The sequence below is a fragment of the Haplochromis burtoni genome, unplaced genomic scaffold (assembly GCF_018398535.1).
Source record: "Haplochromis burtoni strain Fernald_Lab_line unplaced genomic scaffold, NCSU_Asbu1 Contig_561, whole genome shotgun sequence".
In the NCBI taxonomy this organism is placed as follows: domain Eukaryota; kingdom Metazoa; phylum Chordata; class Actinopteri; order Cichliformes; family Cichlidae; genus Haplochromis; species Haplochromis burtoni.
In genome coordinates, this window is record NW_024582922.1 from 126,395 (window position 1) to 152,275 (window position 25,881).

Sequence of the window (25,881 nt, forward strand, 5' to 3'; positions counted from 1 at the left end):
GAAGGTGTAATGCTTTCCGCCAAAGAAAACGTGAAGAGTCCACATGAAGGAAGACTTTTAAAAAAAAAGTAGTACCTTCTATCGAGGAAGCCCACATCATAGCCCCCAATCACAGGAAGTGAAAGCAAATCATGAATGAGGTCCAAAATCCAGCAGCACCTACAGCAGCGTATTGGTTTCGAGGACATCTTCCTTACCCAACTAATAGCTAAAGGACAAATGCAGGAGGAGCAGAAGAAGAAGAAGAAAAGAAACAGAAAAACAGAAAAAACACCTGTCGTTCAGTTCAAGGACTGGAATGTTCAGCGGTCCCCAACCCCCGGGCCACAGATCTTCTTTTTTGGTACTGGTACTGGTTTTATTTTGTTGTATTTATCCGCGACACCTTATAGGCCAGTCTGTGAAAATATTGTCAGACATAAACCAGTCTGTGGCACAAAAAAGGTTGGGGACTACTGCTCTTAGTAACAGATGCATAGCAACAGATACATAGTAACGATAATCTTCTTAGACTTATTAGACTTTAGATTCCTTTAATTGATGACATCACAGAATCTTGGCAGCCAATGTCCTTTCCTCTGACATTAGCAACAATCCCACTACAATTTCTCCAGAAATAGCAGTGTGGTTAGAAGATACATACTTCTGTAAACTTAAAACACTGAATAATAGCAATAAACCATTCATTACAATAATGTAAAAATACTGATGGAGCTTTTATATTTCTTTCGATGACCATCACTTTTATTTACAGCAATGCTGAAGAAAAATATTTCGATATTAGAAGTTGCAGTGTTGTAATTCCACTTTTCTCCACTAGATGGGGTTAAAAACAAAATAACTACTTAAAGGACTTCAAGTCGAAATGCGTGTTTGGATTGCAGACAAAACATCAATATCAGGGTTTATTTCATATTCTTTAATTTATTTTACTTTAAAATAAGCACCAGCCTCAAAATTCATGTCCATAATGTGTATTAATAGGATAATTTTGACTTTTTTTTGCAAATGATCTCCCATTTGCTGAAACATAACTGTCATGGTCCTGAGTCTGAGGACTCAGTGTTTTGTGTTTCCTTATGCTTTTGTTCATTCCGAGTGTGTATTCTGTTGTGATTTTGCTATTTCTTAGGTTTCTGTTCTTTGCCTGCCTGCTCCCACTTCTCTGTGTTCCCTCTGTCTGTCCATGGTGTTATTGTGTCTGCTCATGAGTCTGCCTGTCAAGTTCAGTGTCCTGTCTGGTTCTCTGTGTCTGTTAGTTTCCTGTTTTATTCTGAAAGTTCATGTCTCATGTCAGTGTGTTCAGTTTTACCTCTCCCCTGTCTCGTTAGCCTAATTGCTCCCAGCTGTGTCTCCCTCCTGTGGCCCATTCCCTGATTACTCCCCGTGTATTTAAGCCCTGTGTTTTCCTGTGCTCTCTGTCGCGTTGTACTGTCACGGCTGCGCAGCAGTCGTGTGGTGAATTGAGAAAAGGATCCAAAATGCAGGCACTGGCTGGGGTGCAAGTGAATGTTTATTTACAGAGGTGATAAGGTGACAAAAACAGGAGGAGCAGAGCAGGGAGTAAACAAACCTAAACTGGGGAAAACTAAAGAGCTCAACTTAAACCAAACACGCACGGGAGGAGGAACAAAATGCACAAAGAAAGCTGGCGGAGAGACGCAGACTGAACACTGGGTTACACAGAATTAGGCAAACGGACATGGAGTTAAACAGACGATGCGGCAGAGAGCACAGGAAAACACAGGGCTTAAATACACGGGGAGTAATCAGGGAATGGGCCACAGGAGGGAGACACAGCTGGGAGCAATTAGGCTAACGAGACAGGGGAGAGGTAAAACTGAACACACTGACATGAGACATGAACTTTCAGAATAAAACAGGAAACTAACAGACACAGAGAACCAGACAGGACACTGAACTTGACAGGCAGACTCACGAGCAGACACAATAACACCATGGACAGACAGAGGGAACACAGAGAAGTGGGAGCAGGCAGGCAAAGAACAGAAACCTAACAAATGGCAAAATCACAACAGAATACACACTCGGAATGAACAAAAGCATAAAGAAACACAAAACACTGAGTCCTCAGACTCAGGACCATGACAAAAACACTGAGTCCTCAGACTCAGGACCATGACAATAACCTCCAGATACAAACATATTAACTCTAACAGCTGGCCCTGTGGTCACTGTGTATATACTGAGAGGATCTGATTCAGTTCAGTGTGTTTGGTTTTAGTCGACAGTGAGCTCGCTCTGGTGGAACCATCTGGTATTACAACCCAACGAGAAATGAGACAATTTCAATAATAAAACACTAACAATGATAATTATAATAATAACAAAAACAATAATTTCATTGGCCTGTTTTTATGTCGTTACACTTGCATCCTGTGACGTACGAGGTCTATTTTAAAACATGGTTACTCACATGTAAGTGCTTGCTTGGGTATGCTCCAGAATATTTATCAGATCTCTTACAGTGCAGTGTCTCACACCCCTCGGTGAGGTTGTTACTAATTGCAGAGTCCCGACTGACACATACAACTGACTCGTACAACTGAGCGAGCATTCTCAGTTTTTAGTGTCTTGCTGTTCAGATATGTCACTTACCTCACTCACTAACAGTATTTAAGAGCAGGCTTAAAACATGGCTCTTTTCAAATGAGTCTTTTTATTGATTTTTTTAGTTTTATTTTTATTTGTCATTAGATAGCACTTAACACTTCATTTGTATCTTTGCATCTTTAATTTGTGGATTATCGTTTTATGAATTGATTTTGATATATTTACATGCTGTACATCACTTTGGTGTTTGCTGTTTAGATGTGCTGAATAAAATGAGTTGACTAAATACTTTAATCAGTTCACAAATTGTTTTTGTGAATTTTACGAAGTTTAGCTTATTGTCCATATCCACATTTTTTTCCTATTATATGTGTGTGTTTTTGACGTATTTATCATTTATATGCCTCTAACTTTTAAAATGTTTCATTTTTGAATGCATATTTTAAAACTGATTTACTTAAGGCAGGGTGTCATACATAAAGCCCAGATGCCAGACTCGACCACACTCCACTCAGGCCCACCGGAAGCTTTTGAAAGCGTAAAGGTAGACACATTTTGGGCTTTTAACTGTGATTTCATATTTTAAAGCTTTTCAAAGACCTCCCCGTGGCTATTCGTACACATTCCTAAACAACTGCAGAGCACACTCTGCAACTGTTTCTAACAGTTGACTGGTTTTGCAATGAGTACACATAAAAAGGTTTATTAACAGAAAGTGTCTGTGACCTACCAGAAATTTTTCTGTAATTTACAAATTCTTACAAACTTAAGCTAAAAAAAGTCACAGTGAGAGATTTTGTTTCATTATCTAAAGGAGCATTTCTTTAACGTTTTTATATTAAGATATCACAGATGTAAATGTGTCTGCCCTCCCCCAGCTGTATGTGGGCAGAGATGTAAAATTTGCTTAACATCTCTGATTTATGGTATTAATTTGGTCCAAATACATGCAGAAAACATATTAGTGTAAAAGATTTATATTAAAATAATAGCAATGTCAATTTATTCATATACGATTAATACTTATAAAAATAAAACCTATAAATAGTCCTTTTTTTGCCTACATTGTTTAATCATTGACTTCAAGATTAAAAGTGACTCAGTGAATTAAATGTTTGTTTTTCTGCCATGACCGGCTTTTGTTTCTTTACCTGCATACCTGAGGTGTTAGGAATGCTGACATCACTTAGACTAATATCGCCTTCATTCATTACCTAATTAGGAAATGAAAAATGTTTCATTGGTAGCCTCATTCTTTGTCTCATCATCACAACTTTGATTCTGTCAAGCTGTAAATGTTTATTTTTAGTTTTATTATTTGTAACTTTTCTGGTAAAAACGAGCTTCCGTACATCCGTCTCTCCGTTTGACGGAAGGTCCCGCGAGAGAAGTCGATCTCAGGTGAGTCACGGCCCGTTTCGAGTTGAGTCAGCGGACGGTTTCGCGATGCAGGCGGAAGCAGCATCACCATATTTGGAGTCAAACGAGGGACATGTGGAGGCGGGGCGCAGTTTCTCACCAGCACGGAGAGGCTCGTGCAGATGAACCTTGGTGTCACTTAACCAGGAGACGGAAGAGGAGGAACAGGAGGAGGTGAAAAAGTGGAAGGAAAGGTGACAAAAAGGTAGTCTTGTTTTTGTCCGTCTTCGCGCGCACAAACTGAAGTTTTGTTTTTCTTTTGTTAAAACTTTTTTAACAATTGTTTTAACCTGTTTTATACCTAAAACGAACGGGAAACGCGCGTGCACCTTCCGACAGGTGTGTTTGAGTTCCTGTTTACGTTGCACCAGTTAAAATGTGAGACGTACACTGGCTTACCGAAGCTGTGGACACGAAATGTAACTTTTAACGTTAAATCGGAGTAGGTTTTCACGGTTTTGACATGTTCACACCATTTATTTTGTGTGAATTTGTACTTGTTCTATCAGAGAGTGGGGTTCAAACACCTTTTAAATGATAAGCCAGTTAATCGATATCAGACTCGTCAAAGAGTCACGAAACGTTTGTTTTTAGTTGCTGGAAATTATTTAACGTGAACTAATTTTAACTTCTGTTTATCAAAGTAAAGCTTAAAATTACTTCCTTCTTACTTTTGTTAATGTTGTGCTAATGGGATTTTCAGGCTAATTAATCGATCAGTTGTTGATTGGCTAATAAGTCATTAATTAGCAGAAAGTTAACTCAAAGTTCGTGGCTGTTTGCTGTTTTGTGGCACATTTTTAAACATGTCATTCCTGCCTTTCTGTTGAGTCTTTGATTCAATGCTTGCATATTAGATGTGTTTTCATTGTGTTTAATTCAGCTGGTATAAAGGATTAATTGGCAGGTATCAGTACAATACTTCCAGCTTTGTCTCTCTAGCCACTTTAACAGATACCAGGCTGGACTCCTTTTTGCCATAAGTTCCTTGTGGCACAGATTCAAGGAGGACATTTAGCTTCACATAGTTGGTGCAGATTTATTTGGCTGCACATCCCAAAGGTGCTCTGTTAGATGGAGATCTGGTAATTGTGCAGACCATCTGAGTACAGTGAGTTTGAATGAAAGCAGTTTGAGATGATTTAAGCTTTGTAACACAGTGTGTTATCCTGCTGGAAGCAGCCATCGTCATAAAAGGATGGACATGGTCAGGTAAGTGTTTACATGATGCTCATTGGATTATAAGGGGCCCAAAGTGTGCCAAGCAAGCTGTGCCCCATACCAAGTCACACCATTAGGAGCCTAAACTGTTGATATAAGGCTGGATGGGTCCACGCTTTCCTGTTGTTCACGCCATATTCCGACCGTACCATCGAAAACTAGCCTCAGATTCCCGTTCTTAGCTGACAGGAGCGGTGCCCTGTGTGGTTTTCTGCTGCTGCAGCCTATCTTCTTCAAGGTTCCACATGTTGCATGCATTCATAAATGCTAAATGTGTGAAAATCCCAGCAGATCAGCCCATCTTGCATAAACAGCAATGTCACATTCAAAGTCATGAGCAATTTATCAGGTGTACCTAAAAAAAAAAAAAAAAAGTGGCCAGTGACTGTAAACATTATGTTGCTCTAAAAACAAGTGAATCATTAATCAGCTGGTCAGACAAATAAGTCTGATAGAAATGTGACTGTATTTATCAGTTCCAGCACTTTAATGAGGTTATTTATGTGTTTTCTATAACACTATATTACAATATTACGTATTTGTGTTACTTTTATTTGTTTAAACGATGGTAAGTTTACTCATTTGACATTTCAGTGAGTACATAGGCTGTTATGAAGCCTGCTCTTCTCACAGTGTGACCATTGGTTCTGTTTTAAATCCTTGTGACTGAATTTGTGCTTTTTTTTTGGCTAAACACATTCTCTGGTGAGTGAAAGATAATGAAATAATAATAATAATGAATAATAATGAAAAATATTCCTTATCTTACTATCTCAGTGAGGTAAGTTGGGCGCTTTGCAGCAGTGTAAAACTCGTGTGTCCTGGGTTAATGAATCAGCTCTAACTTGGTGAAATTGAATTCTCATGCCTGTAACTCGATTAGACTTCGTTTCTGCTGCTCTGTAAACAGGATGTAGCTTGGTAGCTGAGCAGAGGCCACTTTTCTGCCAGTTCAGGGCAGAAAGTGGAGCTTTTGACACAATGACGCTAAAATGAAACCAAACGGGAGCAGAAAAGCAAATAAAGGTTCATTCAGGGCAGAGCAGCTGATGGTGGGCAGCAGGAGTTGTGTTTGGGACAAAGTATGAAAAGGTAGTTATTTGGATTTTTCTGTATTTGCTGTTCGTAGGGACAGAGTTACTCTTTTTTTTCTTTAGGGTTTTTGTTTTTCGCAACATGATTGGTTCCCTAAAAGTATCAGGGGTGTGGGATGTTCGACTGGATGCTTAAATCTTGCTGGTTGGTGACAGAAGTGCTACACAGTTAAATGTATTCTATAAACACAGTTATCAGTTCAAATATGTTACAGTGCCACCAGCTGCTAACTGGGGCTGCGGACCTAGAAACTACAATGACAGCTATAGTCACTTTATAGAATCACTTTATTGTATTATATTCAACTTTTTCTACTTTACTACTTTTTTTTCTAAAAAAAAAAGTTCAACTTTTCTGGTAATTTCATAGAAATCTTTACTTTTGGAGCTACTGATGTTTTTATTTTCCTCCGTATTGTATTTTATCTACTTCTATTCCACTTAATTTAAGGTATTCTTATATTGCTGTAAGACAGGAACATCCATGGAAGGTTACATAAAGTATATAGTGTCTTATCTTATTTTTCATACAGTTTTCTGTGTAATAAGTGACTAAAGAAGTAAGTTCAGGTTATAGACCTAAATTTAAGTTTGTACAGCCAAGGTTTAGGTTTAATGTTTATAAACCTTTATTTTTCAAATGGCTTCTGATCAAATTCCTAATTTTAATCCAACTGAAGACTTATATTTGATCCATTTTTAGAGATTTTTATATGAAATAGTATGTTTATTTCTGAAGATTTGTTCGATTTGGCACCAGTGAATACAAATCTTCATGATTTTGTTAAAAACTATAGTTTTTTGTGAAAGTAAACTGTGAAATAGAATTTTTTATTTAACCTTTATTTATAGGATAAACCTATTGAGGCTGTCTCATTGACAGGAGAGACCAGTTTCAGACACAAAAATCTACAATTAAAGAGCTTATTTAAAATACAACAACAAACAAACTAAACAGTTTGTTTGTGGGGGTTTTTTTTGTGAGCGTATATTAGGGGGAAAAAAGAAGAAGAAGCTTAAAACTAACTAGTTATCATTTAGCATCTTTCATACAGCTGTGAACAGTTTATTTTCATGGAAACGTCTTGCCTGAGTAATTCTGTCGGGTGAGACTGGTTAGAAAACATTCACATGGCGATGCTCACACACAGGTGATGTCAGACATGCACTCCTGTGTGAAGTGTTGGTAGAAAGGCAACACACTCAGGAGGAATTTATCAGCAGTGGGTTTACAAGTGCACATTTTATTTTAGAAGTCGATGAATAAATCCTTATAATTTCAAATAACATGTAAGTCAGTATCAAACTATGAACTTGCATTCATTGAATAGTCATGTTCGTTTCTAATGCTGGCCCAGTTTTTATGTTTTTAAACTGAAGTTTAATGATCATTTTGTTATTTGTCAAACCACGCCTTGCTTCTTGAACGAGGAAGGGCGTGGGAGGTTTATCAGCACATTATCAGCAGATACTGATCCTGAAGGTGAAGACTTGAAATGGCGGTGTCTGTCCCAGGTGGCATGCTGTCAGAACGTGTCAGCAGCTGTGGGTTCACACACTGTGTTTGTGTGGGCGTGTTGGCTTTGCAGGGAGTGTCATCCTCAGGTTACTAAAGGCCAAATTCTCTGGAGTCATGTGGGCTTCCGGGTGTAGGTGTGTGTATACCAGTATTACTGACATTGTGGGGACGTAAGTCTGTCTACAGTCACTCTGTGAGGACTTAATGTCCTAAGAGGGACCAGAAGGACTTGCTGTGACCCTGAAATGGATAAACAGAAAAAGGTTGGATGGATGGATGGATGGATGGATGGTAAAGGTCTGCTTTTAAGAGAGTTACATGATAGTGTGCGAGCTGGTATTACCAGTATTTTGGGGACTTGAGTTGTAAGGGAGACCAGAATGAGTACCTGTGTTGTACAACAATGCATTTAAAGATTAATCTGTACTTCTGTGTTGAACACATGTAGATCCTCCACACAAGCAGCTGATAGTGTTGCCAGTGTGACTATTTCAATTTCACCACCAAAGCAAGAACTGGCAGCGGAGTTCGTCTTTTTAAGTTGATCCGTGCACTTCCAGTCGATTTGAGAAATGGCAGCAGAAAAAGAAGCAGAGAGAAATTTGTAGTGTCAATACAAGACCGGTTTCTGGGCTGAGGTTATGGAGTAGGTCTAATGAAAAAGTACAATTTGCACTTTATGCAGTTTAGTAAAGATCTGGGCTAATGGTGATGCCGCTAATATAAGACAAACCCACACTGCAGGTGTAGTGTGACACTCAGTGAGTGAAAGGAGAGTTCTTGAAAATCATCGTTGTTCCTGAAGATTCAGCTCAAAAACTTTATCTGATGGATGAGAAGGGCAGATGCTGTAAGTTCATCTGATTATTGTTATCTAAACTCTAATGTAATCTGATTCTGACACGCTCAACATGCAATGTCTATCTTAGTTTCTGTTTTTGTAACGTACGTTATTTCACTGCAGATGTATGACGTAGTGAAACTGTTTGGGTTATGTAGGTGTACTAATGCGAGTCTATATAAGATCCTTACTGATAACTCATAACAGAGTTGTAGTTGTAGTTATTTTTTTACTCATGGTCTTCTTTTTTTCAGGTTTATGCCGGTCACCTGCTTTCTCTGTGACGTCACTGCAAATACTGAAGATCGCTGCTCTGTCGTTAATACCAAATGGTTTGCAGACCAAGGAGCTCAATCGCTGCTGACAGTCGGACTTCTTCATTATTGACACAGAAGCTCACTCTTGTGAGTGATCAAAGAACTCATTAAACTTTTTCACATAAATCAAAGAACTTATTTGCCAAAGACTTCAATGGCAGCATCAGAACTGATCCAGGAAGATGATAAAAACTGCATAGAGGTGATTTCGACAGATCCGCCTTCACCTCCTCAGTCTACGAAGGTGCCCAACCATACTCACCACATCTCCCGGGCACCTCATTCTGAGGATGTTCTCGATGGTGACGGCAAAGGCAGGCGCAGAAAAATTACTGAAGTGCTGAAAGAGAACCAGCTGATAAACTCGCTGTGCAACAAGATACAGCAACGCTGCAACTACGACAAGATCACCAAGGAGTCAGACGACCCTCTCCCTAAAGAGTGGTGGAAAACGGGTGTGTCCTTTATCTACGCCTTCTTCGCCCTCGTCTTCAACGCTGTCATAATCGTTATCATCCATGAACGGGTGCCTGACAAATCTGTGATTCCGCCGCTTCCTGACAAGTTCTTCGACTACATTGACAGAGTGCCCTGGGCCTTCAAAGCAACAGAGGCCTGTGGCTTGACTCTCTGTGGATTGTGGCTCGTCCAGTGGCTGGCACTTAAACACAGGTAATACTAAGGATTGAAGGTGTACTAACACTTGTACTGCACCCAAGCCCAATTCCCCTCCCTTATGGAGTAAACGTCAGTGTGATCTTTTAAACTCACATTCTTGCAGAGCACGAGTTTCACAGTGTCATGCATTACGTGGTTTAATTGTAGTTGACGGAGCGTTAGTGAGGCATGCTCCAGTGCATTTAACAATCACTACAGGGATTTTTCCGACAGAGAAAGTTTTCCCACATCTTCTGATCGCAAAGGTGTTTTGATCTGTGGCAAAGGCACGTCACTAATTCCTAACTTGTTGTTATTGTCAGCATCTCTGGTTATGCTAGTGAATTATGTTTAATTACCTCGTGATTGTGTTAGAAACACATAAAATGCTGGGAGTTTTCCATCTTGGGTCCCCACTCTCTGTTGTAGTCAATTTTATTTCTCCCTCAGCTTTTTGCAGTACTTAATAAATGGACTGGTTCTTATATACAGTGTTCCCCCAGTTGTCCCCGGGGTTACTTAGTGCTTTGTCTCATTCAGCTGTGAATGGGGTTCAGTTTCTTGCCAAACTGTCCTTTGACACACGGATTGGAATCTCACTGAAAAAACACTTTTATGTTATTGTCTGCAGAGCGATCGTGGCTCGGCGGTGTTTCTTCATGATTGCAACGCTCTACCTTTATCGCTGCATCACCATGTACATCACCACCCTGCCAGTACCTGGAAAACACTTAGAGTGCGCTCCAAAGGTATGTAAAGGTGCACCTAAGTACACTCACCTGTTCACTAGTCGCCCTTCTTCAGTTAAAGATCGTTTGTCCTGTCCATGCAGCTCTACGACAATGTGACGGAGAAAATGTGGCGGATTATCCGGATGGTCTCAGGAGGAGGTAAAACTAGATTTATAAAATATGTACAGTAAGTGTTTAGTATTTGGCTTGTAGCTGAACACTGACTCACAGGAAACACTAGTGTATTCAAGCACCGGACACTGCTGCATTGCACTGTGGCATACACAGCGGAGATTAGGGCATCTGAGATTGATCATCAGTGGGTTTTATTCATGCAGAAGGAGTACTGATGTAACATTTATGCTCACTCACACCAGGGAGCCTCGTTCCCACCACCAACAATTATCAACATCAGCTAAGGTTACATTAGAAAACGAGTCCACTCAACATTAATGTGCAGAGTTTCTTTAAAAGTTCTGCATCGTTCTTAATCACGTGAAATGAATGAATGAATATAATATAATATAATAATTTAACGGGGCAGCACGGTGGCACGGTGGTTAGCACTGTTGCCGCACAGCAAGAAGGTCCTGAGTTCAATTCCAACATCAGGCCGGGGTCTTTCTGTGTGGAGTTTGCATGTTCTCCCCGTGTTTGCGTGGGTTCTCTCCGGGTACTCCGGCTTCCTCCCACCGTCCAAAGACATGCAGCTTGTGGGGATAGGTTAATTGGATAATCCAAATTGTCACTAGGTGTGAATGTGCGAGTGAATGTGAGTGTGAATGGTTGTCTGTCTCTATGTGTTAGCCCTGCGACAGACTGGCGACCTGTCCAGGGTGTACCCTGCCTTTCGCCCTATGACAGCTGGGATAGGCTCCAGCGCCCCCCGGGACCCTGAAAAGGATAAGCGGAAATGGATGGATGGATGTGATAATTATTTAACATAAAACGCTGCATTTCTTTGTGTCTTCAGGTTTGAATGTGACCGGCTCTCACATCTTGTGTGGAGACTATTTGTACAGCGGTCACACCATCATGCTGAGGCTGTCCTACCTCTTCATCAAGGAGTGTGAGTAACCACACACCTATTTATTTTTACATGATCACACACATTGATATGCAACTTATCACGAATAAACTCTTAACTTCACATTACCCTGATTTTACTACTTAGCCGTAGTATGAAACTAATTTGTGCATGTTGCTTTATTAGTATTCCCTGTTTGTGTTCAGACTGCCCGCCCAGGTTCTGGTGGTATCGTTGGTTCTGCTTTTTCCTGAGCATATTTGGACTCATCTGCATCCTCCTCGGCCATGAACACTACAGCATCGATGTGGTGGTTGCATACTTTGTCGTCAACTGGACCTTCCGGTGGTACTACGCCATGCTGGAATCACATGTGAGTAGACACACACTGAGTTATGGCCTCGTAACACCATCTCCTGGCTTTATTCAGTGTTCTGGGGTTTTAGGATTCTTTCAGCTGCTTCAATTAGTCAGACAAGACCAGATGAAAACATACAATCTCATTTTTAAACCAACACACCTCCATAACAAATAGAGAAGCAGCAGCAGCATGATGGGCAGGCAACAAAATGTTAGTCATGAAGCACGAAACACTTGCAGGAATAACGAAAGCATTTGAAATGGAGGAATCAATTTAAATGAGAAGGCCGATAGGACATAGTATATATAATTTGTTATACATTTTTGTATACACTTTTTGTTTGGAATGTGTTTGTGTTGGGCCATCTTGTTTTGGCCTATTGTTATTTCACTGTGTCAGGTATTATTACATTAAGATAAAGATACATAAAGAGTTTTAAACTCATAGCATAGCTGCATCTACTAAAAATCTCGGACAAGTTCAAATCTGAGTGACTTCAAAATTGACTGAAAACAACAACTGTTTCTTCTTTTCTAACTTGTGGTGCTCTGTCAGGTACACAATCAGGAACCCAACAAGTACCTGACTAGAACCTGGTGGAACCGGATCTTCAAATTCCTGGAAGGGAACGTCAAGGCTACTGTTCCCGTTGAGTTTGGGTGGCCGGTGCCCATCCCTACTACCTCATGCAGACGGAGATACAGTATAGTGGACAGGTATGATAGTTAAGTGAGGACAAAGAGGAGGGGAGATAAGTCACCTGATGACAGCAGCATCTGTCCTCCCTGACTCCTGAAGAGGACGGATGGACAGAGGTGGACATGAGACTCTACCTTCAGGTTATTTATTGGAATCAGCATTTTTGTACTGAGGACTCGCAGGAGGAAGAGACGGTGCGTTTACATTATTAGCTCTTGCTCTTTATCAGAAACAACATTTTTAATGTCTTCAGAATCCATGACGTAAACCTGCCAACAAGAAAAGACACTATTTTTTTTGTAAGCTAGTCTGAGAGTGGTGCCAAAGCTAAACTTCTAAGCTGTGTTGTATTTTTCAGTCTGGATTGTTGCTAACTGTGCTAATTATATCTTTGGGATATACTTAAGGAAAATGAAGCTGCACATTCAAATGGTAAAAAAAGACTAAATCTAAACTAGCCGTGTTGTTGTTTCTGGATGTGCAACCTCCCACAAAGTAAACTAAACCCTTAAGTATTACAGTTCCTTCTGGCTGTGGTGGTTTAAAGTGGTTTGACTTCAAATTCTCAGTGCTAGCTCCAGGTGGGTCCTCATCAGTGTCAATTAATTTGTTTTTGTAGCTTTATGTTCTTGATTGTTGTTGTTGTTGTTGTTGTTTAAGTTATATTTTCAAGTCCGAATGTTAAGTGTTAAGGCACTGAGTTAATGGTGGGTGTTTGTTTTTTGTTTTTTTTGTTTTAAATGCCATATCAATCAGTGAAAGAAAACCTTACTGCAAACTTTGATTCTACCTAATGTACCTAGCATTAATAATGAAGGTCGTTGTGCCAGAAAGCTCCACAGTTTTATAAACGTGTTTCTTCACATTTTGCCAATGTTGACTTGAACACACTGCCACAATCACATGTTTGCTTTGATAATAAAAGACTTATTTTGAGCACAGAACTGTTTACTATGGTTACATATTTCTGTTTTAAAGATGAACTACTACATACAATTCACATATACATCTTCTCTGGAGGAAAAAAAAGCTCCTGTCTCTTTAAGACCCACATCCTTAAATGTCCACTTTCTTTTGGCCAACTTTCAGAATCATTAACTGTTTGTCAGCTGTATTTTTTCTTTTCTTCTGTCACCTTAAATAAACTGTAGGTTACTCGTGAAAATGCTGCAAAACTGAACAAAAGAAGCCTCAGACGTGTCAAAAATGTGAAAGTAAATTCCATGTGAATGCTTGTCATTTCAATTTTTATCATGTTTTCATCCAGATTTGGCTTAGGACTTGTTCTAAAAAGTTTTGTTATATTTATTTATTCTCTGTAAGTCACAAAACCAGCATTGCAGTATCAGGAAGAACTGAGTTGTTGTGTTGTGATATCAGTGTTAATTGTTCTGACCGTCATGGCTTTTAAGTTAAAATAAAAACTTAATAATATGCGAACTAGGCAGTTATCAGCTGTAAAGTCATAAATCTTTCAGGAAAAGATTGCAGAGGTTGTTTGTTTAGTGACATTATTGTTTAGCGTGTAACGATCATAACTTAAGATAAAGATTTATGATTGGAAAATACGAATGAAAGTGTATTGATGAATGTTCACCATCATCCACGTAAGGAAATCTCAGAAAGTTTATTCCTTCTGACAAAGCGTTTCTCTCACTGAAAACACTACGTCCACTTTTTGGGACAAATTAAACTACTTAACAGTTTAAGCTGAGATAAAAAGTAGGTAAGTTGAGCAGTCATTTCATAAGGATTCAAGTCATTTTCTCAGTGGGTTTCAATTAAAAAAAATCTGAGGATTTATTTTAATTTTGACTATTTTAAAGTTTTGGGTAGCACCAATAAGCCTGCATACACAATAACGTTACTGCTACATGCCCATAGTGGTGTTGTTTGGTCTGTTCGTGCTGTTGACATACTGATAAACTACATTTAGTTAGGTGCTATGATGATTAACCTAAGATATACCTGTGCACCACTCCTCATCGTGTAGGAGGAGTTCACAGCCAAAGAAACAAACAGGCAGACAGAAAAGTCACGCATGCCGTTTTATTACATTGTAGTTGTTTGTCATTGTCTGATTATCCCCCCCCCCTTCCCTCTTCAGAGCTCTCATCCAGCATTCAGAGTCCAGCTGCAATAAACAAACAGAAAAGATTTGTATGCATTTCACAGAAAATAGTTTTACACACGTGGTTAAAATCTCAGCTTTTATGAGTTTATTCACAGTAATTATTTCATACTAAACCCCAGTGTATCACTTTTATAGTTTAAAGAAACTTTAGGTTAATTATTAACACTTCTCTGCAGCGCCCCCTGGTGTGTAAATGCCAGTGTTTATTATTCGTTTCCATGTACAGGCAGGTGCTCACTGACTGAAAGCAAACTCAGTATAACACAAAAGCAATGTAATTAGTACAAAACCATTGTAAAATTAAAATAATTTAAAACCAACTGATGTATGTAATTAATAAGAGTGTCATAAAAATCTTATTTAAATATTATTTGTTTATTTGGCCATTAAATATATTTATTTAGAAATAACTGCAGCTCACTTCCCAAATGTCTCAAAAACTGTTAAATATATAAAACTGAAAGTTTTACTGGGAGAATCAGGATCTGTACATTAAAAAAGTCTCAGTGTAGGCAAGTTAAAATATTCCCATAAAACTCCATATCTGAGCACACACTGATAAAATAAATACATTTATTATTTAAAAGGGAAATAAAACACTGTTCTATTTTATTCTTATATTTTTGTGTATTACATTTTTTGAATTTTTGGCATATATTCACTCACATTAATTCCAAAATCCTTCAAATATCATCATGTCCTATATTTATGAATATGACTGGACTGTCAGTGACAGATATAAAAAAAAACCCCGACCTGGAAGTGCTTCCTGATATCTGCTGGCTCTGCTTCCTCTTCCTTTTACCCTGAAGATTAAAAAAAGAAGCAGAAGCTTTCAGGCACAGACATGCAAAGGGAGAATTTCTGATAAATAAAATGAACATACGTAATTGTCCCGGGCAGACCATCCAGGGTAGAGCTGCATGTGGAGGAGTCTCTCTTTCTGCGCCAGGTCGTAATATTTGGACTGCTCGGAGTGGGACAGAGCGTGCCACTGAGGAACAGAGACAGGAAGTGCTTATTAAACAAACTCAGAGTTGCATAAATCAAACATCAAACATTAAAAATGGTGAAAAGGGCTACATCAGCCAGCAACCAAAGAAACCCTTTGAAACTGTGTTTGTGTTGCCCTACTCCTGCGTCACGCTGACATCATCAGGCTTCTCACCCTGCGGCCCAGGATGCGGTTGATGGCGGCGCTCTCTCTCTCCTGGCCTTCCTGCAGCACTTTGTGTCTCATCTCCTTCATGTAGAGCATGAAGGCGTTCAGAGGCTTCTTCACAGACTGCCTGCTGCCGAGGGCGAGAGGCACGAGCGCACAGAGTGTTCATTCACACCACTGGTTTCCATCAGAAGCACTGCTCAACTTTAGTAACCCACCACAAGCTCACCTGAAAGCACTGTTGCTGTGGTAACAGGTGTGCTGCCCGGACTGGGCGGAGACCTGCTGGGCAGCAGCAGCGCTGATTGGCTGGCTGTACAGAGAGGAAGAGGGGAAGTGTCTGTCGCTGTAGAGGAGGAGAGGAACGAGAGGATGGACGGACTGCAGAGAGACAAAGAGAGAGGCTCAAACATTTAGTTTAAAAAAAGAAATTGAACGATTACAAATCCAAAAAAGTTCATTTTAAATCATTTATTGTACTATTAATTTATTTACAGTTGAGAAAACAGATGGTTTAATTTAAATGGCAGGTAACAGGATGTTCACTAGTATAATGAATACATTTATTTCCTTTTCTGTATTATCGGTGCTTCACTCCCAGCTTCCTCGAGGCTGCTGATCTCTGCCCAGCAATTTCCTGGTGTCTCAGTCTTGATCGTAATAGAAACAGAAAGCAGCAGCTTGTAGCTTTTTCCCATGTGCCTGATGTGTGGAACACACTGTGTTCAACACATCAGGCACATGAAAACAGCCTGGGGACAGTGGCCCCCGAGCCTGGACTGCATTTAACACTGATTCTGTTAGAAAGGGAACATACTGGCTTTAAGGGAAGGTTTCAACACACACACACACACACACACACACACACACACACACACACACACACACACACACACACACACACACATCTCATCAGAAGTGAATCGAGGCCTCGTCCTGACAGTGTGAACAGATGGGGATAAAAACACTCACAGTATCAGCAGCAGTGCTTTGAGTCTGTGGCGTGTTATTTTGCCCCCTGCTGGTCGTATTGAGATACTGCTGCTGCTCAGCTGGCCACCAGTCGTACGCCTGCAGTTTAACTGAAACAGAAGAAGGAAACAAATCACTTTCAAATGTTGTCAGAAAATGTATTTTTTGATGGTCTTACTTTTTTTTATCTATGTTTATTGATTTTTACCGCCACAGCTCAGCCCTGCAGAGTTTGGATTTAGTCCCATCTCCTGAAATAAGATCAATAATCCACAGTTTACAGTGACTCAGGCAGTCAGAATGAATAAATGTACATTTCATTATCATCTTAGCATGCATTACACTATATATTACAAATGATCATTTACTGGTTATTGCTCTATCATTAATATGTAACTGTCAACACAAAAAGGTAATCAAAGATTTATAAGCACTTACATTTGATTGACACTTTTACTCTGTTTACTTTCATCTGTTAAAACTGTTTTATTGCTATTTTAGTTACATTTATATTTGCTCTAAAAGTCATTGAGTTGCCATGAATATCTTTATTTACCAAACTGTTATCATTTGTAGATGAAAATCTTAATTTTAAAAGACGACTATGATGAAATTTACCATTCAAAACATAAAAAACATATTTTTTTACTTTACAATAAAATGAAGTTAGATTAATAAGTTTTGTAGAAATTACCTTGTATTTATGTGATATCAATATGACTATTTATGACAATGACTTTACCGTACAACAGTTTTGAGTCCCCAAATAAGGACCAAAGAGCCGGTAATACACCCATGATATCCTTTGATATAATTCAATTAAAAATCCAATAATAACAATAATCACTAGAATGAATACTTACCTCTATGCCGGGCATCTGTCTGTCCTTGACTGTAAGGAGGGAATATATGAAAGAAACCTAAAGTAAAAGTAGATTTAGAGATTTGTGGATAATTCAGATGTTAGCACGGAGAAGAGTGGCAGGACAGTCTTTGAGTGTGATTCATCTCTACTGTAGAGATGAACTCGTGTCCATGATGTTTATAAACCCCTCGACCTCCCCACCCCCCAACAAACAGCTATTTTCTTCCCTCAGGTTCTTCCAGTGCTCTCCTCATAGTTTTCTCTTCTACACCCACAAAACCCCCCAAATGTTCAGATTGTAAACCATCTACAACCTCAATCACCTGAGAGTCAGGGCTGGTTGAGCTCTTTATTCCTGTGGCCATAATACTGTCTTTCATCAGTCTACTTCATAAACCGAAACTGCCAAAACAGGACGAAAAGTATTTCCTTAAGATATTAAACTGTTAGTTTTTCACAGGAAAACAGTTTTGTTTTTTCAATTTCACTCTTTTTTTTTATTTACATTTGCAGGCCCCAGAAATGCCCACACAATACGTTCAATTAACAATAAAAAACATTTATATTTAGAACATTTTTGTGCACGAACACTCAGATATAATCCGCTTTTGTATTTCACCACGACCCTTGACTCCTCCCTCTCTGGCACCCCCAGGTTCAGTGTTGGTGTCAGGGGTGAGGATCCCTCTGGCTTTGCTGGCACAACTGTCAGAAGTGTTTTGCTGTGATGTGTCCGATTAAATTATCACCAATAGAAACCATCAAAGGAAATAATGAGGCATATTTTTTTTGTTTTAGTAATATATCCAACACATATTGTTTAAAACAGATTTTAGTGAAAGCACAACTCCCCCCAAAGGCCAAGGGCTAGGTTAAAGCTGATGCCAGCATTGGTAATGTGATAGTGATGTGATAGTGATGTGATAGCCTCGTGTAGTGTATTATTCTTTTTGTGTCACTTGAGATTTTAACATATATTCATGCAGTGTATGAATAAATTTAGTTATTTTTCACATGGGTAAAACACATTAGATGTGTGCAGCTCGTCAGGAAAGTGTTCACAGGAAAAAGAGTTGAGGGATGGGGGGAACAATGCAGGGTGGTGGGGAACTCCAGCCCTCAAGGGCCCGTCCTGCAAGTTTTAGATATCACTCTAGGTCAACACATCCCAACCAAATGATTAGTTCATTACCTCTGTAGAACTTCAAGACATGTTGATGAGGTAATTTTGAATCATTTGGTTCAAGGAGACATCTAAAACCTGCAGGACACGGAGTTCCCCCATTCTGTTCTAATGAGTGCTTCCAGCAGGATAACACACACTGCTACAAAGCTCAGATAATCTCAAACTGGTTTCTTGAACATGCTCTAAATCCAAGATTTGCATCATGCTCGTGCAACCAGCAAATCTGTAGGAACTGTGCGATGCTTTAATGTCAATATGGAGAAAAATCTCTGAGCTATGTTTCCAGCACATTGTTGAATTTCTGCCTGGTCGAATTAAGGCAGTTCTAAAGGCTAAAGGAGGTCCAACTCAGTACCAGTAAGCTTTTTATTTATTTTTTTATTCAAGGAAGCATGTTACTATCTAAATTAAGCACACAGTTCACACAGTAAGATTTGTAACATTTTGCTGTTCCAAACAAGTGAAACCCCAAAGCCTACCTCGGAATCTAACAAGACTCATCTGGAAAAAAATCATACTGTAATTGCTAACACTACAGCAATTGAGGCAAGGTGGCACTGTAACAATTATATTTATCCATTCATCCATCCTCTTCCTCTTCTGACAGTTAGGATAGACCCCAGTCAGCACCCACAAGTCTGAACTGGTTTGATGGATGGATAGAATTTTTTATGGATAGAAAGTCTAGAGTTGAGGATTTGCTCAACAGAAGAACATAAACTACTTTTTTGACTCCACCTTAGTCGACAGTGTCAAGTAACACAAGTTGAAAAAGGAAAATTAAAATGTTCATCTACATATTTGGTAAAAAAAAAAAAAAAAAACGAAATAATCTCCAAAAGAAATAATCAATAACTGAATAAGTCACTCGTTTTTTGTTAATACACAGAATTTTTCCTTTTCAGGGAAAACTCACCATAGTGAGGCCATCATAATCACATTTACATTTAACTATCCAAAAATAGTCTGAAAAATTTGTTAACACTTCCATACTTTTTTGACTTAAGAAAACAAACAAATATAAAAGGTTGTAGCACATGAACTTGGGAAACTAAAATGTTTAACTGACTGATTTTTAAGACCCTGCGCTAAAATGTCTCTTAGAGCGTGGACTGAGTGGCGGACTTGTGTTCTTCGGGCTGGTGGGTTTTCATGTGCGATTTTAAACAGTGGCTCTGAGTGAAGGCTTTCTCACATAATGTGCACTGATACGGTCTCTCTCCATTGTGGATCCTCATGTGAATCTTCAGGTGTGCCTTGCGAGAGCACGCCTTCCCACAGATCTCACACACAAACTGTTTGATGCCCGCATGGATCTTGACGTGGGAGTTTAGGGCAGCCCTTTGTTTAAAAAAACGTCCACATATGGTGCAGCCGTATGGAGCCTCACCGCTGTGCACTCGCAAGTGTTTCTTTAGTTCGCCGTTGCTCACAAAACCTTTATTGCATGTGACGCAGACAAAAGGCTTCTCGTTGCTGTGCGTCTTCAGGTGAGCCTTCAGGGTCTGATTTGTCGTGAAGGTTTTGCAGCAGATGTGGCAGAGGTAGGGTTGGTCTCTGGCTGTGTGAATCTTCTCATGAGTCTTCAAAGACCATTGAAGTCTGAATTGCTTTCCGCAGACGTGGCAGCAATACTGCCGCTCACCAGTGTGAGTCAGCTTGTGTCGGCTCAAAGCCCTGCGATCAGCGACAGACTTACCACAAATCTTACAGTGGTATCGCTCTTTCCTGGTGTGGGTTTTGGTGTGAGCTGTGAGCTGTCCCTTAAGAACAAATGATTTGGGGCATATATCACATTGGTATAGTTTCTCCTGCACATGAATCGAACGGTGAATCCTCAGGGCAGACATTCGAGGAAAGGTTTTGCTACAAACGTTACATTTGAACAGCTTGTTTGCTGTGTGAAAAGACACATGGCTCCGCAAGCTGTTTCTGGAGTAGAAAGACTTCCCGCAAATTGAACACTTGTAAGTTTTTTGGTAATTTTGAAGATGGTCCTTCAACTTTTCCACAGAGTCCAAAGTCTTTCCACAAACTCCACAAACACTCTGCGGCTCATCCACGTGACTCCAGATGTGTCTCATCAAACTGGCCAGGTGAGTGTACCCAACTCCACAAACTTTACAGGAAACTTTACCCTTAAACCTCTTTATCCAACACTTGGCTACTTGCTTCTTTTTTGTTTGTTTTTCTTTTTTTCTTTTTGGCAGTTGCGGCTTGGGATCAGGTTTCCAGTCATCGTCTCCATCCAACATCTCATCTTCATTCATGCCATCACTGGAGTTAACTTCGCTGTCACTAGCATCTTCTTCAGTTCGCAGGTCCTGGTTTTCTGATGTTGAGTTGGTGGCCAGAACGTCGACTGTGGTGTCATCGTCATGCTGAGTTGGGCTGCCGAGGAACATAAATTTGTAGTTACTTTGTGCAAATTCGAAATGACTTTAAGACAAAGTCTTAAGTGTTCACTGAATCCCAGTTACAGCGGTCCCTCGTTTATCGCGGGAATCACATTCTAAAAATGACCCACAATAGGTAAAATTCGCAAACTGGTAATCTTTATTTTTTACAAATATTATAGGTGTTTTAAGGCTGTAAAACCCCTCACTACACACTCTGTAGACTTTTCTCAGACAGGCATGAACATTTTCACACTTCTTTCACACACTTTCACACAAAGTTCAAACCTTTGTAGAAAAATAAGTCCAGTATTATAGAATGAAACCAAAGATCAAAACCTGTTTTCAGGTACAGAACATACGAATAGAGCAGCTGCCAGAGAATTCATCATTAATGAATCAATGGAAGAAGAATGAGTTGAGTAAAGTTTGACTTATCTGACTGTTTGGTTTTTGTTTGTTTTTTTGCTTAATGCACTTTATAATCCGGTGAGCTTTATGGTCCGAAAAATACGGTAACTTCTATCCTCCTTTAGCTTGTCCAGAAGTCCAACTTTTTGTGTATCTTCCTCTGCCTTTTGGTGTGCTACTGCAGGTGCCTTTGACGTCGACACTGTTGTGTTTGCTTTCTTCTGCTAGCGAAGATTTATGTAAATTTGACAAGCTGAACACATCCTGTACTGTACTGGAGACATGGTACGAGACAATGGTTTACAGTCGATCAGGACATAGGACAAAATGCACTGTGAAAAAAAAAAGCATGCAAAATTGCGCCCAAAAAATCTGTGAAACAGCGAGGCCGCGAAAATGAAACGCATTATAGTGAGGGACCACTGTAATCCAATCTCGAAAAACACTTGATATTGATAATGGGCTTTAGGTACATGTTGTTGCAAAACAAAAATTTGCACAAAAAAAGGATAAGAGTTTTCCTCCCAGGAAAGCATATCTTGCTCTACAACCTTTATATACCTTTCAGCTTTCATAGATCGTTCCAAAACAAGCACACTGCCAATACCGTCTGCACTTATACACCCCGTTACCATCAGACAAGCTGGCTTTTGAACTGAACGCTGATAACACGATGGATGGTCTCCCTGGCGGACGCAACGTTCATGATCACCAACAATAATATTAAATTTGGACTTCTTCGAATGACTCTTGGCCCACATGACATGATGGCACCTCTGGGCCATGTTCAAATATGACTTATTTTTGCATGACGGAGCTTTAGCTAGTATCTGCAGATGGCACGGAGGATTGTGTTAACTGACATTGTCTAAGGGCCCCAGAGATCACTGGGATCCAATAAAGGTCATCTGAATTATCCCTTACAAACTGAGACATTTAACGTCTAACACTCAAAACAGCAGCTTTATTTGCTGTGAAACACGAACACTAAAAGCAGGAAACAAAACACAAAACTAGGAAACTAGGAGATTAGACTAGATCTTAGATTTATATATCTTAATTAATTAATTAAATACATTAATTAAATTGCTGAAAAATTTCCACCTGTAAAACTGTAAATTGCGAATTCTAGAGCCATTTTCTTTTCTCAGATTTCGCCATCTTTAATTTTCAGTTGACTCCTGTTAGTAAAATGACGTATGCATTTCTTTATATGAATTAATCTAATTAAGCATAATAATCAAGTAAGTTATGGTGTCATCTGGCTACAATTGATTTTTTTTTCATGCTGTTCATTTAATTTTTTATTGTTTCAGAAGATGTTTTTGTAAAAGCCTTTGTAAAAAAAAAAAATATCAGTAGCAAATCTCTTTAATTTCAGTTGTTTTATCAGTTTTTTAAATTACCTGGAAAGCAGTTTAGCTTTAACACTTCTTAGTGCCTCGGCATCACTGGACGGTGGATCGACATTTGTCTGTAAAGAGTGAAGGGTCTTCTCTTCCTCCTTCCCTGTCTGTAAGGGTTAGTTCCACAAATTATTTTTACAAATTTATTTGCAAAAACAACAAAAGTACAAGTTTAGATTAGATTTTTTAAATTCAACCGTCTTTTCAAAAATTCTCTTCTTCTAGTCAACCCACAACTACAGACATTTACAAGCCAGTAAGAACCATATTTCAAATGTTACTTCCTTGCTAGAAAATCACCTGACTCAAAAATATCGACAAGCTAGGAGCAAAGCAGATTGTGAAAGCTGCTGCTCTACAGAAAAGCAGAAATCATGTGCTAACAAATGTAAATGTTGTGTCAAAATGTCTCATATGAATTGTCTATAACTGCTTCAACCTACCTTTGGCCTAATGTAGAGGGCCGAGTTTCCAACAGCATTGATGGCGTTGTAGATCGCCTCTGGAGTTCTTGGCTCTATTTGCAACAGCTGGAGCCTTTTGTGTGAGCTTGATATGAGAAAGTCCAAAGGTTCTTCAGAGCCCAGCTGAGGGAAGGTGGACCTCAGCAACTCCAGGAAGTCGTCCTCTTGCAGACCACGAGGACACGTCAGATTCTGCACCGGACATTTCTTAAACACTGAAATAAAAAGAGTTCAACCTTTGATGGATCTAAAGCCTGAAAGAAACTAACAGTTATTTAACTAACAGTTATTTAACAGTTATTTGAGTCTATAAAACAAAAGACAACAACAAAAAAAAATTAGCAGAGTGATCAACCACAGTCCAAGAAGACCTCATCAAACGACTACTGGTCACTGAGAGGTTTTGTAAACTTGCATTAACATAAATCAGTGACAGGACTCACACAAACACACTTCTTTGTAACTTATTAAGGCTTCAGCTACACCAGCCTAGAGACTCCCTGGCAGCTTCTGGTTGCTAGGTAAAAATGTGCATTCCCTGACTAGTTGCTAGTTATCCAAAATCAGTTGCTACACCTTCGATTTCCTTGTAATTGCTTTGGATTTCTAGCGATTTCTGATAACCTCAGGCAACCACTTAGTAACCAGCTGTGGAATATATACAGTGATGTGGAAAAGTGTTTACCCCCTTCCCGATTTCCAGCTCTGTATTCGTATAGCGCTTTGCTAGTCCCTAAGGACCCCAAAGTGCTTTACACATCCAGTCATCCACCCATTCACACACACATTCACACACTGGTGATGGCAGCTACATTGTAGCCACAGCCACCCTGGGGTGCACTGACAGAGGCGAGGCACTGGCGCCACCGGGCCCTCTGACCACTACCAGTAGGCAACGGGTGAAGTGTCTTGCCCAAGGACAGAACGACCGAGACTGTCCAAGCCGGGGCTCGAACCGGCAACTTTCCGATTACAAGGCGAACTCCCAACTCTTAAGCCACGATCGCCCATCTAAATGACGGTGTTGTTATTAAGGGGGAAAATGGTCTGCAAGTCAGAGTTCCAACACGAAAACCACTACTGAGCAAAAGGTACATCTCAGTTTTGCCAGAAAACATCTTTATGAGACTGTGGCATGGCATCAAAAAGTCTGTTCATGCTCGAAAACCCTCCAATACAACTGAATTACAACAATTCTGCAAAGATGAGTGAGCCAAAATTCAGCGCTGTTAAAGTTATCAAGAACATTTGATTGCAGTTGCTACTAAGTGTGGCCCAACCAGTTACTAGGTTTAAGGAAAATCATTTTTTCACACATTTTGTATTTTTTTCCTCCCTTAATAATAAACACCTTCATTTAGAAACTGCATTTTGTGTTCACTTGTGTTATCTTTGTCTAAAACTATGTTTGATGATCTGAAACATTCAAGTGTGACAAACAAAAAATATCATATCAAGAAAGGGACAAACCCCTTTTCACACCACTGTACATATATTTTTATTTAGCAATCATAGTTTGCCAGTCTCTAGGACTAATCGACTAATCATTTTAGCTCCATAATGAAGAACATGACCGTACCAGTGTTCGAGAGCGTGTCAATCTGAGAGTCCTCAAGGATGCGGATCCGGAAATCTATAGGAGTCTTTGCGTCATTGTATTTCACCCTATCAAACGCAAACACGCAGAGAAGAAGGAAAATACATTTTTTAATGGCTTTAATTGGCTGAAAGTGTCACAGCATTGTGTTTTCAATTTTTACAACAAAACGTGGCCAAAATGTATGACTGGCTCTAGGTTTGGTGCAGCAGTGCTAAACGTCTTTAGAGCCAGCAAATACACAAGAGCGCACAAGTGATGCCCTCTTTAGTTTGATTACCTTTTTTTTTTTTTACACTTTATTTTTATTGACAGTCCTGTATATCTTTTACAAAACATGCAGACCCCCAACAAGCACAGAGCATCTAGCCTAACAAACAAAAAAAAAAGACATACAGTATCCCTTTATGGTACAATCAGATCAAATAGGTGAATTACAGAAATGACACATGGTACCAGAAATTATAATATTTTTCCATTTAAGTAAAGATCCCATTTTTTCCAGTATTTCTCAAATTTATCGGCAGCAAGTCTTAGTGAGAAAGTCAGTCTCTCCGTTGTGTAAATTTTCTTGATAATGCCTATGCAGTCCAAGAATGACGGTGGATCCACGTTTAGCCATTTGCGAGTTATGGCTTTCTTTGCACCAGCCAAAAGTATCAATAAAAGATATTTGTCTGAATTCCTCAGTCCTTGTGGCAAATCACATAGATAAAACACAGTGAAATCAGGGGCCAAGTTCAAGCCCATTACGGTATTGATTTCTTTGATCACTACTAGCAAATAGGGAACAATCTTAGCACATTCCCAAAAAATATGAAAATGTCC

The 25,881-nt window shown here is 39.4% G+C and overlaps 3 protein-coding genes across 7 annotated transcripts in view; 1 reads left to right on the forward strand and 2 right to left on the reverse strand.

Moving 5' to 3' along the window:
• The first annotated feature begins 4,072 nt into the window (after window positions 1-4,072).
• LOC102300304 (phosphatidylcholine:ceramide cholinephosphotransferase 2) lies at window positions 4,073-13,401 on the forward strand. 4 transcript variants are annotated; one of them, XM_005950353.3, is made up of 7 exons: window positions 4,073-4,198; window positions 8,923-9,657; window positions 10,274-10,391; window positions 10,475-10,532; window positions 11,347-11,442; window positions 11,607-11,773; window positions 12,317-13,401. In XM_005950353.3, exons 2-7 carry the CDS (start codon window positions 9,140-9,142, stop codon window positions 12,488-12,490), a joined length of 1,131 nt encoding a protein of 376 aa, XP_005950415.1. In that variant the 5' UTR covers window positions 4,073-4,198; window positions 8,923-9,139; the 3' UTR covers window positions 12,491-13,401. The 4 variants fall into 4 exon arrangements, with proteins under 4 accessions (XP_005950415.1, XP_005950416.1, XP_042070349.1 ...); XM_005950354.3 differs by having other exon boundaries at window positions 4,116-4,187; XM_042214415.1 differs by lacking the exon at window positions 4,073-4,198 and adding an exon at window positions 4,208-8,090.
• On the reverse strand, window positions 13,140-19,011 carry LOC102301230 (transcription factor 7-like 2). Of its 2 annotated transcripts, none has more exons than XM_042214416.1 (7): window positions 16,937-19,011; window positions 16,729-16,838; window positions 15,986-16,137; window positions 15,763-15,883; window positions 15,481-15,588; window positions 15,351-15,400; window positions 13,140-14,594 (listed from the first exon to the last, which is right to left on the reverse strand). In XM_042214416.1, the coding sequence occupies exons 1-7, from the start codon at window positions 16,974-16,976 to the stop codon at window positions 14,573-14,575; spliced, it is 603 nt and encodes a 200-aa protein (XP_042070350.1). In that variant the 5' UTR covers window positions 16,977-19,011; the 3' UTR covers window positions 13,140-14,572. The 2 variants fall into 2 exon arrangements, with proteins under 2 accessions (XP_042070350.1, XP_005950420.1); XM_005950358.3 differs by having other exon boundaries at window positions 15,763-15,886.
• A 131-nt stretch (window positions 19,012-19,142) lies between these two features.
• The window catches only part of LOC102302934 (zinc finger protein 572), a 22,740-nt gene continuing 16,001 nt past the window's right edge, over window positions 19,143-25,881 (reverse strand). The window contains exons 7-10 of the mRNA XM_042214411.1: window positions 25,036-25,121; window positions 23,436-23,671; window positions 22,993-23,099; window positions 19,143-21,170 (exon numbers count right to left, since the gene is read on the reverse strand). Of these exons, the coding sequence (XP_042070345.1) occupies window positions 19,880-21,170; window positions 22,993-23,099; window positions 23,436-23,671; window positions 25,036-25,121 (1,720 nt within the window). The 3' untranslated portion in view covers window positions 19,143-19,879. The remainder of the gene's footprint in view (window positions 21,171-22,992; window positions 23,100-23,435; window positions 23,672-25,035; window positions 25,122-25,881) is intronic.